Source organism: Euphorbia lathyris, chromosome 2 (assembly GCF_963576675.1).
Source record: "Euphorbia lathyris chromosome 2, ddEupLath1.1, whole genome shotgun sequence".
Taxonomy (NCBI): domain Eukaryota; kingdom Viridiplantae; phylum Streptophyta; class Magnoliopsida; order Malpighiales; family Euphorbiaceae; genus Euphorbia; species Euphorbia lathyris.
This window is the reverse complement of record NC_088911.1, coordinates 117,723,872-117,738,199: the sequence shown is the minus strand read 5'-3', so window position 1 is coordinate 117,738,199 and position 14,328 is coordinate 117,723,872. Positions and strand designations below refer to the sequence as shown.

The following is a 14,328-nucleotide window of genomic DNA, read 5'->3' as shown; positions in this document are numbered from 1 at the left end:
GTAGCTACAAAATGCATAGAATAATTAGATCACAAACATGATTAAGTGTTTATCAAATGAAATAGATAAATGGTGGCATATCTAAATCGTGGCAGTGGGAAAGGGAGGGCGAGTAAGGAGACGGAGAAGATGAATCATCCTTTGAGGAGCCACGTTAGGATGATACATCTTATTCCGGAAGCGAAACTGAAAATAAGAAGAGACATTGATCAGTGTATGTGTATACAATGTTATGTAGGTTCATATATCTTAAGGAGATAAGTTAATATTACTGTTGGAGATCTGTCTGGGAAATCCAGATGGTAGCTGATTCTGATTTCAAATACACCCCTTTTATATGGGGTGTACTGTGGGCCTTTTATTCTGATCGACCATTTGAAGAAGTTATCATCTAGAGGACCTGTTATCGTCCAAAATAAGAAGAATCATTACAAGTAAACAAAAGAAACCAGGAAGAGTTGAAGAATAATATATGGATTGACATACCATCGATGGCCAGAAGCCACCCTGGGCTCTCAATGTACAGTTTCTCCATCTCAGTAATTATCTGTTGTTGAACAAGCGCAAGGTGATCCATTGTATAATGTAAGTTTTCTGGGTTGAATTGACACTGAACTATTGTGATATGCTTGTTATTTATAGTGATATGATAGTGGTGGCTAAGTGAAAGGTCGTGAAAGGGGAAAGGTCTTAATTAGTGCGGTTAGGGTTATGTGTAATGATGTTATGTATTAATGACCTGTATTGGGTTTTGCAGATATCAAGACTTTGGGATTATAGGCCTAATAATGACTCCAAGATATGGATACATGAATTGATCGATTTTGTTTCAAAATTTGGATATATATGTATTGGTTATTTTTTTTTAGTTTTAATTCAGGAATGTATGTTAAATGTAAACAGATTATTAGTATTGGTATCCAATAAAATTAAAACCATTGTTATATAGAATTTCATGTTCATATTTGAGTGTGTTAATTATTCAGGTAAAAACCAGAAATCCATACGAAGAAGAAGGCAAAAAGTGACATTCTAATTTTAAAAAATGTCATACAAAGAACAATAAAAAGACATTGAAATAAACGAATCTGTCATCTGAAAATAAATCATTTGACATGATTGATTAAGACCTATGCCATCTAAAACAAGCTATGACGGTATAAATTATTATACGAACTGTCATCGCAAATTCAATATGCAAAATTCCCACACGTAAACTTGACGGTTTTAATTATTAGTATGTCATGTGATGACATTAAAGGTGACGGTAGTAATAAATAAGCTGCATCGTAACAAAGATTAATATAACAGTACGCAGATAGGATATTGTCATGTGTCGTACCGTCACATGACAGAACCTAACTGTCATCTAAAGGGGCAAGAGATGACAACGAGCCCCGTGACAGATTTATATCTCGCGGGACGACGGTTTTTAACCGTCGTCTGAAGGGGTTTTTGGCATAGTGTCTGCGAGTGAAAAATCATGAACTTTTCTACTCGCAGACTTCATGAAATAATCGATTCGCAAAGTAGATCGTCACGTTTCAGGCTCTTTCTCATCGCAGATCTTCGTGAAAAATGCAGAGAAACTAGTAGATACTTACATTTTTCACGCCTTTCACCCTTAAATTCGGCAATAACAATATGATAAACTGGAAAAAATGATGAAAATAACGTAAAATAATCATTTCTTCGATGGTCACAAGAAGAAACAAACCAAGGAACAAGCAGGAACATGAAGATGAAGAATCATGGCTTCGTTTTCTAGGATTAGGAAGATGAAGGATCAAGAGATGAAGGGAGGAAGAAGAGAAATACATGGTGATGTGGAGAAATGACGCAGATTTCGTGAAATTTAAAGGAATAGAGGAAGATCAAACGTTTGGGAATCATTTGAGGGAGAGCAACCGTTCGCGTAACCAGTACGGGGAAGGGGAAAGATGAAAAGGTAAGGATATTATGGGAAAGTCACACAAACATAGTTTAGATATGTAGTAAGTTGAGTAAATGGGTTAAATATGTAAATAAGTCTCTCATTTGATCCAATTTTGTAATTTTCCCATATTATGTCATGTGTAATATGGACTTACACTTGTTATGAGAGATCCTACTATTTTATTTATTAAGTGTGGTCATAATACATATGTTCAAATATGAATTAGAGGTCCTCCAAGCGGTATGAAAGACCTGGTGTTTAATATAAGAACTCGTGCTTTTCAAATATTTTAAATAAAAAGATTAAATAGTATGGTAGATAAAAAAAGATAGAGACTACTAAATTACCCATGTTATATTGGCATTAATTGCATGGGGGTTTATTGTTACGTACTTCTTCTTTTTCATTTGAAAACATTTTCATTAAAAAAAGGAAAGGAGTTTCATGACATGGTTATTAAGCGGTATTTGATTGCTCTTTTTGTTCTCTTATTTGTTTTTTAACTTAAAAATGAGAGTTTTAAGTAATTAGTTAGTAATTTTTAGTTTACCTTTTACACTTAAAAAATAATTTTTTATAAAAACAGAAAATTTTCTGCTTTTAAAACAGTCTTTTTTTTTTTTTTTTTTTTTTTTTTTTAATCAGCAAACAACAAATATTAAACAAGATATAAAACAAACATGGGTAATGACCATTTTAATATTAAAAATGAAAGAATACAATTCAATATTAATTCGTAATTGAAGAAATGAAATCATGACTTTTCAAGTCTTCCCTACCTAATTTATCAACGCAATAATAATACAACAAATTAGAAATTGTAAACATCGCTTATTCTGCAGAGATAACATAGGAAATGAGATAATTAGCCGACGGTCATCATCATTTTAACAAATTCATCATAATTAACTTGACCATCTCCATCCAAATCAGCTTCCTTAATCATCTGCTCCACCTCTTCATCTGTAAGCTTCTCCCCTAAATTTATCATCACATGCCTCAACTGCACATTACATACCCAATATCAATTCATTTTTTTTTTATTATTTTTCCCCATATTAAAATAATTAAATAATCAGAAATTAAATGCATCTCCTCCTCCCTCAAACATGGTAAAGTTCACCGTATCCAGATTCGTACAGGTTCTTCTTGTACGGATTCCTGTAATAATCTAATAAATTTATAGTATTATTTATTTTTATTCAGTTTATTAAAGTTATTTATCTAATTGTCTTTATTCATATACTACTATGTGATAAATAGATTAAATTAATTTGCTATAGAAAAGAAAAAGTTAAGTTGATTTGTCAACATCGTCCAGTTTTATTGTCAACGCGACCTCGAGAAAAACAAAAAGCAACAAACACAGTTGTCACTCCCATAATATATGTATTTTTTTCGATATTTTCCATTTCTTACATCTTCTTCAGAAAAAATACATTATACTATTTCTTTCTTGAATTAAATATTAATCGTTCTTATCTCAAATACTTGGTATTTATTTTCAACAATTTGCATGCATCACTCATTAATATCAATATACTTGTCAAGATTTTGTTCTTATATTATTTTTTTAATCAATAACCCATCAACGATATCATAATTATATTGATTCTATAATTGTAAATTTATATACATGTAATAAAAATAATACCAATAATTATATTAAACGGGTCGATGTATCCAACGGACGATATATTTAATTAGGGTTAATTTCATATAAATGCTTTGTGGTTTTATTTTTTTTGTAGACAGTTCTTGTGCTTTGTTTTTGAGCAAATAAAGGATTATATTTTCTCTATTTGCGGAATTGAGGAAGAGACACAAATGGAATCAGAATCGATGATGTGTCCAAGGTCAATTTTGCCATTTTAAAAAGTTGGTATATAAATTTGCCTTTCAAATTTATATACCGATTTTTTAAAATGACAAAATTGTCATTGACACGTCATCGATTCTGACTCTGTTTGCGTCTCTTTCTCAATTCCGCAAACGGAGAAAAGTACAATCTTTTATTTGTTAAAAAACAAAGCACAAAAACCTATCTACAAAAAAATAAAATAATAATAAACCACAGGACACTTATATGAAATTAACCCATTTAATTATTACTGTAATAAAAAAGCTAAAATAATCAAAAAGAAAAAGAGGGAAAAGAAAGAATATATTATTTACCTCATTGGCTGAAATATAACCATTCTGATCTTTGTCAAAGACTTTAAATGCTTCCTTAAGTTCTTCTTCTGCATCAGTCTCCTGAATTAAATAAATAATTTCAAATTAATTACACACTGGACATAATTATAATATCAAATAAAAACATTATTGTAAAAAGAAATACTACCTTCATTTTTTTGGCCATCAAATTTAAAAACTCAGCAAATTCGATGGTTCCATTACCATCAGCGTCGACTTCGCTGATCATGTCCTGAAGTTCTTCTTCGGTCGGGTTTTGATCCAACGATCTTATAACAGTCGCCAATTCCTCCACTGTAATGCAACCTGCAGTTCAGTTCGTTCATTACCATTAATGGATAAATTAAAACAGAAGTTGTAATGAAAGAATAGAATTAAAACTGACCATCTCCATCTTTGTCGAACAAGCAAAAAGCTTCCTTAAACTCCACAATCTGTTCCTCAGTAAGTACTTCTGCCATTGTTTTTTTTTTTCTGTTATAGAGAGAGAATAGTGGTTTAAGTTTTAGAGAGAGAAAGAGAAGAAAGATGAAGTTATGTCGAGTATAGCTCAAGCTTAGCTGGGTTTATGTAGAAGTCCAATGAGGTATTAAGTTGTACATTTTTCATTTTAAAATATTTCTATTAATATCAAGAGTCAAACCTAGCTTATGACTAGATTTGATATTGCCGCTACTATCTTTACTTTACATTTATATATATTATTTAATTAAATAGAGTAAATTAAAGGCTCAAAAGTACCTTGAGGTTTTTGGTGCCATTGATTCAAGATATTTCATTTTGTGAATTTTAAAAAATTTAAAATTAAACCTCCAATTATTAAAAAAAAAAAAATTAAACCTCCAATAATTATATATATAAAAAAAAGTCAGTGGCATGTGGAATTCCGAGCTGAACTTGTTAGGTTCACTCGGTGTGTCTGAAATAAGATAGAAAAGTGAAAAAATGATTTCAGATCGATCTTGTTTCAATATATAAGTTAGTGATGAGAATAAACATATAAATTTAGGTAAATAAGTAAAATGAATATAATGCCTTTTCAGTAATATCTACCTTGTATTTATAGGGGATCCTCTATACACCATAAATTTGAGTATCTGACCACGTGACAGTCATTTAATAGGAAGGTTGATAACGATTTCATCAAGCGCACTTGTAATTCCGCTAATCTTGACGTGGGACGTGGGTCATGATGTGGGTGACATTTAAAACCCTATTTTCCTAGTCCATGTGGCTCTGTTCATTGCACTTAGGATGAGAGTGTTTCATTAGTCCATGTGTATTCGTAATAGTAGTATGATATCATATTCCCCCCTCCCTCGAAGCCTCGGTTCTGAAGTGCTTTATGACTTTGTTCTAATGTGTTGCTGAATGGTAGTTTCTTTGTATTTTGATTGATGTATTAGCAGATGTGTCATTCTATTCTAATTTTGCATTTAAGATGTGATACGCCACCAAATTTCTTTTTTTATGCGAGAATAGTAGGTGAACATGTGAAGTGAAGGTAGGTGGGCGCATTACATGGTGTCATCAAATCCCGACACATCACGCGAGGATGTAGACATAATGTCACTTCCCTACCTTTCATGCTAACCTTTTTATACTTGACAAATGTCACTTTCGCGTGCAATAATGTGTTACTCGAGGTCATTGTTGCCATTTTCTAGACCTTTGGACTATCATTGAGGTAGGATGCTATGATGATAATTTATTAAATGTGTCGTCTCTTTGTCTTCCTTGTGTTATTATAAATAGCAGAGAAAGAGACTTTTAGGATTTTTTTGCACTTACATCCATTCTTCCTATTTTTTAAGCTTCTAAATAATAATTCTTCTTTCTCTTCTTTGCTTTATTTTTTCATTGTATGGAAGATTTGAGATGGAAGAATTCAAATAAATCTCTTACTATTGAGAGCGTCGAAGAAATTGTTCCTTTTGTTCATATCCAAAACACTAGCATGTCTCAGAAAAAGTCTAAATCTACAAAGGCTTATGAGAAAACCCAGAATCAGTCACCTGAGAAGGTTGGTTCCTCTAAACATGTGAATCCACTAGTTTATAACTAACCTTCCACTCTAACAATGACGAAACTTAGCAACATCATAACCCAATATCTAGAGTTAAATGAGATGGACACTCAACTTCATGTTAAGAAGCAGAGGGAGTTTGACCATCTCTAGGGATATTTGGAGATCTTTATTGAAACTAAAGCAGGGTATATGTTTTCCTCTCTCCAACGGACTGGTGAATGTCTTAAACGAATCCAACACGTGTCTTTGCCGATGTCTCCAAACGTCTTATTGGAACTACTTGTCTTTGCAAAAAAAAAAAGTGAAGAATTAGACATTAACTTACCAGATTTTTATTTCGGCCCTACTAGAAGCATGTTAAAAAGACATGTAATGACATGATCTATTCGCAGACGGGACACCACCGAATAGCTTTTTGACTGGAAATATTCAAAGCATAAAAGACTTTAAGGCAAAATGGTTTTGGCTGAAGGGTAATTCGTCTCTTCCTTGAAGTGTCTACTCCAAAGGTTTTCCATTTGAAACCAAATGGAATGAGGATCCTTGCAATCTTAGTATGTAGAAGGTAGAGCGTGAGCTATCTAAAGAAGAAGAAACCAGATGAAACTTTTTGTTGTAATATTCTATTTAGTGGCCTGATTTTGATATGTTGGACATGATTCGGTCCAAAATATATTCAGATCTTCTTAATCAAAAGGGGAAGATTATCTACAAGGATAATAAGGGCTACTGCAGACTAAATGAAGGTGGCTAATTTTTTTACTTCATTTTTCTTTTTAGTTTTAGATGCAGGTACGCCTGCTAAGTGTCTGTTCATGATATCATGTTAGTCTGACCTTGCATATTAACCTTATAAGGAGACTAGAAATGGTGTGCCTATTGGGGTCGTTTTCCGAGGACCATATCGATTTTAATCCTTTTACAAAGGTGAGTCGATGAGGGATTCCTTTCCTAGGCCTATTGGAGCCCCTAAATGCATCTAAGCCCTTAAGTGCAGCCGATCTGAAGGTCTGTGTGATTAATTTTTCACCTGAATTAGAAACTCTGGTTTAGGTGGACATCGAGAATTTTAATGATGGTGATGGTGCTGGAAGTTTCCCTTTTGCAGAGGCAAACACTGAGGAATCTAGGCTAGCTGCTTAGTCAAGCATGCCCTCTAAACGATTGCATTCTAAAGGTGCCGATTCTTCTCCACAAGCCGAGGATTGGATGAGGATTGTTGATCTTTCTCTTAGGAAAATTGCACCCCAAAAATCAAAGTCTTTGAGGGGAGTTAGAGTTCCTTCTTCTCACATCTCTTTGTTATTGGGGAAGAGTACAAATGGGTGTTGTCAAGTAGAGCATGCAGACTCCATAGAACCTACCAAAAAATGGGCCAAGATAATGGAAGTTGAGAATGGGAAGGGGAAGGTAGGTGAGTCCTTGCTTCCACCTCGTTTGACGGAGAATGATATTCATATGTGTAACACTTATGACCGCTTTGCTGTAAGTTGCTTCCTCCATTTGTTTTGTACTTGTTGCGAAGTATTTTATTTACTGATTTTGTTATTGCTTTAGTTGTGGAATCAGGTGTATAGAGATCAACTCTCTCTAAATATCCCTCCATTTTTTCGGACCTAGGTAGGATGACAGTGCTCTAGAAGAAAATAGGATTTTTGAGAAAATTCTATTCAAGAGATGATTGACCTGATAATGAATCGTACTTGTAGGGCAAGTGATGTTCTGATTTCTTATATTTCTTACCCTTCCCTTATTGTGTTTGAAGGAACTAGTTGTATTCTTACTTTGTAAGACGTTGCTTCTACTGCCAAACCTTGCCGCTAATATGCTAACCTATAGGAGGTTTATTTGAAGCAAATGGATGAGCTATATGAGTAGATTGAGCTTACCAAAGAGGTTGTAGATCAAGTTAAAGTCCTTAAACAAGAGCTAGTTGCCATTAAAAATTAAGATGAGGTGGCTAAAAGATTGAAGTCGAAGCCCAGAAGAATGAAAAGGTCATTTTCTAATAGGCTGGTTAGGCAATTGAATTTGAACGGATAATTCACGAACACGAACATATTATTCATACTCATATTTCCAGCCTGAAAGGCTTTAGAGGTTAAACTTCAGAAGGCAAAATGGACACTAAAACCCATCGTAATGTTCGTAATCAGTTTGAGAGTGAAGTGTATTCTCTTAGGGAGAAGGTCACACGTCTCGAAGCTGAATTTGTTGCGAAAATGGTTAAGGTTATTAGGCTAACAATGAATATCCTAGAAGAGAGAGATAAATCCTCGACCTTTTAAAATAATATGGAGCAATTAAATTCGAATATGGCTCAGTTGAATGCTAACATAGCTCATCTTGAGGCTAACATGGCAACTGATGTAAAAAAGGTCATTCAATTGGAAGCTCAAAGGTCCCATCCTTATAGGGTTTGCTTTTTGTATGAGTTTAAAGTGAGGCATGTAAAGATAGATTTTTAGTTATGGGTGAACCTTTTTCACCCTAAAGACGACGAGACTGGAGATGAGTTACTAAGAAGGGGGAATTCACCTCTAGTATGCTTTTATTCCCAACAGCCGGATCAGTCATCCCATTATAATCTTTCAACGTTGGATATTTGAACCTCTGAGGCATGGTTTTGTCTATAATTTTCTCATAGAGTGGTATGCCTACATCCATTATCTTTAGTATCGTAGAATCGATCCATGCATCTACCATGACATTCTGGAGCTCTTTCTAGATGAGATTATACATTTCCTCATTGAAGAGAGGGTCTTCACCTTTTTTTTCTCTTACTCGGGCTGGGATGCCGTCGGTTATCAGATCTTAGTCCTAAAGCCTTAATTCGAATTTCCTCATAATGTCGAAGACGAGATTCATCCGAACTTTGATGGATGACCTTTTTTCTCTTAGGAGATCTAGATTCGTCAAAATGATGGTGATGTTTGGAAGGTGTACGAGAGTGCTAATACCTTAAATAAGTGGGGCTTGACTCTCTCTCTCCCTAGATCGCCCTCAAGATAGATCATGCTGTGAATCCATAAATACGGTTCTCTTCCTAGTGCAGGTTTGGACGATATGATGTCCGGTAGAACATGCAATAGAATCATGTCTATCTGCCAGCTTGTTAGCTTCTTTCGCCTCTTTTAACTCTACCTTCATGACCTCGATATGTGCCGCATGTTCGGCCCTAAGAACGTTCATTGAATTTTGAATTGAGCCTATGTTGTAAATGATTTTTTTATTACATTCATGAACCATCATTGTTCAAGGTTTAGGGATCCCAAACAGGCTTCTATATGTTATTCAAGTGCTATTGTGATCTGTATTGGCTCTATCAGTTGTCGTTCGCATCCATTAGGCATTGATTCCTAGTTCGTGGAGTTGAAGAAGAAGGAATTTTGGAGGTCGGCTACATTACGAAGCTATTTATCTGAGTCCTGATGCAAACTATATGCTCATCGCACCAATCAATGTGATGGATTCTAAGCCGAGCTTGTTGGGCCCACTAAGTGCATGAGAGGGATTGTGAAACGACGACTCTGCTCTGATGCCTAAGTTAGCGATGGGAATAATACTAAGAAGTACGTGAACTTGGGTGAGCAAGTAAATTGAATATAATACATTTTGAGTAGACGATCTAGCGCACTTGATTGCTAATCCTATGCATGGGACATGGGTCATGATGTGCATGATCTTTAAAACTCTATTTCATTGGGCCACATGGTTTTGGTAGTTACATTTAGGTGGGAGCGTTTCATAGGTCCAGGTGTATTTGTAATATTAGTGTGATATCAATTAATTTTAAACATAAAATTTGTATTTTAAATTTACACTTTTTAAGGGTTCGAAAATGTTTATATATATAATTTAATTAAGTGTTAACCTAATTTGATAAATAAAAACTTAATGTAATTGATAAATCACTAAAACTTCAATATGTTGAAATAAAAAGATGAAAAGCTTAATCCATAAAATCATAATTATGGGAGGCATCAAAATGGTTATTGGCTAAATTAAAGTTAAAGAAAGAATCAAAAGGGCGTTGAAATATTCTGGTGAAAAGAGGGGAAAAAAAAAAAAAATAGACAGCTGTAAGGGTAGGAGGTGTAGGAGACAAAGAGCATTCAAAGTGTAAGATTTATTTCAACCCCAAACACCACGCTGCGTTTCTTGCACGAGATGAGAGGGTTTTGTTTTCTGACGTGTCTACTCTTCCCACTCCAAATATCCACGCGCTTTTACGATTGCGTTTTATTTTAATTAATTCTATTTACTTACAAATCAAATATTCAAATCTCATTTGCATCTTCTCTAAACATATTTTTTCTTCCATGGACAAAAAAAAAAAAAAAAAAATGTTTCTTGACTACATGAGAGAGTAACAAGTAAAAAAAAAAAAATTTAATGAATCGATTTATAGTAGGTTTTTCTAAGTTGGAAATCGAGGTTGGAAGAACCTGCTGGAATAGATTTTGGTGTTATGGGAGATGATTGATTTGACGATTTTGATGTTGGAAATCGTAAAATTAAAAAGGAGAAAATCGAGTTTGGAAGAACCTACTGGAAATTAATTTTTATAATTTTTAATTTTTAATTTTTATCTCTTCTAGTTAAGGAATTCTTATTTTTATTTGTCCATGTCAACAAACCGAACCGCACTAACGATGTATGCAGTCCAAACTCGAAGGAAAAGTTAAATAAGGCTGATCCATAACAGAATCAATGGTTGATCCTTAAAAAATTTAGTGTTTATACTTTAATATTATATTAGTTATATTTTTAGGTGGGTGAATAATTGGTTGAATAATACAGATATAATTTAGGGATAAACTTTATGTCTTATGTGAAATTTGTTAAAAAAATTGAGTAAATTTTGAAAGAAGTTATAAATTAGGAGGACTAAAATCAGTATTTTCTAAATACAAAGGGTGTTGTTAAATATAGCCTCAATTTCTCATCCTTAGTCCCGTGAAAGGGCGAAAATACCCTTTGAGGTTTTGAGGTGAGAAATTAATTTTTTTTTTCTCTCCCGCGCGTGAGGGAATCACGCCTCACCTTGTGGTGAGGCGTGATAGCCACACGCCCGCGTGGCATTTAAGGAAAAAAAGGTGGATTATAGTATATTATAGTGTATTATATTGTGGATTAGACGGTTTATTGTGGATTATTATGTATTATAGTTACTAACCTTTTAGTTTTAAATATACAACATTAACATTACAATTAATTAATATACACAAAATATTACATATGTTTTCAAATGTGTTAAAATGTGTTAAGAAGAATAAGTTCTAGTAAATGACCACCTATATCAGTTCGTCCGGCGCCACTCGTCCATAAACTGTTCCATATCAGTCCTAATAAGTGGAGCCTCCGCATCATTTCGTCCGGCGACCGACCGCTCAGTGATATGTAGCAAACGGCTAACTCTGTTAGACAAACGATTACGTCTGTCTTAAAAATGTTAGATGTGATTAACCAAAAAAACAAAAAGAACACAGAAAAATATATTAACAGTAAATAGAAAATCAAAAGAATGGAGTTAGACAAATCTGAGGCCTATATTAGCAGGTTCCTTAAGACGATGTCGTCTCTATTGACGATCGTCTCTCAGGATACAACAGATTACGCAAGCGAACTCAAACCGTGTGTAGCCTAGTTATCACCGGAGTAGGAAAACAAGACATTATGAACAGACTGATAGTAGGAAAAATTCCAGAGAATATTTTTTCTGACCGTTTGTGAATTTGACAATCCATTCTATATAAATAGAACTTAAAAGGATATGTCTTTTTACGAACGAACATGACTGTACATGGACAGATACGACTGTTCACGTACGAACATGACTGTACACAACAGACACGACTGTTCATGAAAGGAGGTATTTGCTGGTATATAAAGTAATATAATAATTTTATTCAAAATTTTCCAACAAACTCACTGCAGAAAATTAAATATTAGAAAACAAACATATGTAAACCAATAATAAATAACAAAATAATAATAAATTTACATATTTGCTGTTGGAGCGAGCATGCTGGACCGGCGCATCCCGAGGGGCATGAAGAAGATGACGATGTGAATATCGTCTGTACCACTCCATGTACCCCGCATCACAAGCAATGGGATCGGCTCCAACTGGCTGGCATCTCCTCCGATCAACGCCACAGGTCGATGGAAATCTCCGCCAAGTATCATCAACTGTAGCATATGAATGCGCGAGTCTGTACGATATAGACTTCGATTGCCAGAATGCAGTATCAGGTCTAATACGCTCAGCCGGGATAGGCTGAACATAACTGACTTGACGTAGGACTCGATCGACCATATACGACACAACAATGTCTCTACACCGTATCCAACCGGCATAGGACACTCGTAGCTGATCGTCATCGGCGATTGGACCATAAGACAATCACGTCACCTGCAAAAAATAATACTCAATTATAAATAATACTATACTAAATAATACTAAAATTATAAATAATACTATACTAAAAATAATACTAAATTTTAAATAATACTAAAATTATAAATAATACTATACTAAAAATAATACTAAAATTATAAATAATATTATACTAAAAATAATACTATGTTTCAACAAAAAAAAAAATCAAATAACACTATACTAAAAAATAATACTAAATTTTAAATAATACTAAAATTATAAATAATACTAAACTATAAATAATACTTCGGCTGCCGCCATGCGGTCCAACTGTACACGAATGATCTCGAGTCGGACGACCTTCCTACCTAGAACCCCGACCTCCCATCTGCACACTCGTGGAGAATCATCTGGGATCCGGAGTGGTAGTCGATGGGGTCGGAACACCGGAAAATACTCATATATCCACACCTGGAGGAGGGTCAAACATCCATAAATACTCGAGCACTCTCCTCTACTCGTTATCCCCAACTGCCGATATAACGTGGCAAGTGTAGCAGACTCCCAAGAAAGTCCAGCTGCCCCTCTAACACCGTCGTGAACCTCTTGGAGATAGGACAACCTGATCCTATCGCCACTCTTGTTGACAAACAAGGTGGATCCTAACATAAGCCATATCCACGCTGTGGCTCGAGTCTCGTCCTCCCGACCCACCCCTCGTGGGTAAGTTTCTCCACAGCATCAGTAAAAACACCTCCACCACTCCAGTAATGTCGGGATGACGATAACAACTCCTCTTGACTGACCCCGAACATCATCATACACATGGTCTGCAGCCGCTCAGCACTGCATGCATCAGAGTCCATCTGATCGTGCACCGAAATACGCAGAATCTGCCATACATCGTGCAGACGAATAGTCATCTCTCCAACTGGTATATGGAAGGAGTTCGTATCGGGCTGCCACCGCTCCATGAACGCAGATATCAGAGGCGCGTCCAGGTTCTTGAACATGGTGGATAGGAGGTGAGACAACCCAGTCCTCCTGACCATATCCCGCAACTCTAAACATGACATATATACAATTACTGAATGTTTTTGAGGGTTAGTGTTAAAAATAATAAGTAAAATAATTTATTGACCAAATTATTCTTACAACGGGTGTCACACCCTGATACCATCGCTCCAATATCTGACATGCTAATGATCTATTGTAGCATGTTAGATACGATCGAATATCCCTTTCCAACACCCGTGAGGCAACGTGTCCTAGAAAACTAGGAATCACGGAACCATCACTGGGCCACCATCTACCGGTCCAGAAACAATCCAGCTACGGTCCTTATTAGCTTTGGACCGTTTACTGGTCCCTGAAATAAATAATACTCAATTATAAATAATACTAAAATTATTTTCAAATTATACTCGATTATAAATAATACTAAAGTTATAAATAATAATAAACTATAAATAATACTATACTATAAATAATATTAAAATTATAAATAATACTCAAATATAAATAATACTAAAACTATAAATAATACTGTACTATAAATAATACTAAAATTTTAAATAATACTAAAATTATTTTCAAACAATACTCAATTATAAATAATACTAAAATTATAAATAATACGATACTATAAATAATACTCAAATTGTAAATAATACTCAAATATAAATAATACCTATACTAGCAAAGCGACCACCCCTACGCTGTCTGCTCGATCCCTGGGTAGGCTGCACATCATCATCATCATCACCATCACCATCACCATCA

The 14,328-nt window shown here is 34.6% G+C and overlaps 1 protein-coding gene across 1 annotated transcript; it reads right to left on the bottom strand.

The window, feature by feature from the left end:
- Window positions 1-2,606: 2,606 nt before the first annotated feature.
- LOC136219654 (calmodulin-like protein 11) lies at window positions 2,607-4,684 on the bottom strand. Its single transcript, XM_066007130.1, has 4 exons — window positions 4,518-4,684; window positions 4,281-4,438; window positions 4,112-4,192; window positions 2,607-2,939 (listed from the first exon to the last, which is right to left on the bottom strand). The coding sequence occupies exons 1-4, from the start codon at window positions 4,591-4,593 to the stop codon at window positions 2,802-2,804; spliced, it is 453 nt and encodes a 150-aa protein (XP_065863202.1). The 5' UTR covers window positions 4,594-4,684; the 3' UTR covers window positions 2,607-2,801.
- Between the last annotated feature and the right edge of the window lie 9,644 nt (window positions 4,685-14,328).

Excerpts from the sequence above, each read along its gene's own strand:
- LOC136219654 (XM_066007130.1), bottom strand. The coding sequence starts at position 4,593 with ATGGCAGAAGTACTTACTGAGGAACAGATTGTGGAGTTTAAGGAAGCT. Across the intron at positions 4,439-4,517 it reads GTTCGACAAAGATGGAGATG|GTTGCATTACAGTGGAGGAA; the intron begins GTCAGTTTTAAT and ends ACTGAACTGCAG. Across the intron at positions 4,193-4,280 it reads TGATGGCCAAAAAAATGAAG|GAGACTGATGCAGAAGAAGA; the intron begins GTAGTATTTCTT and ends TATTTAATTCAG.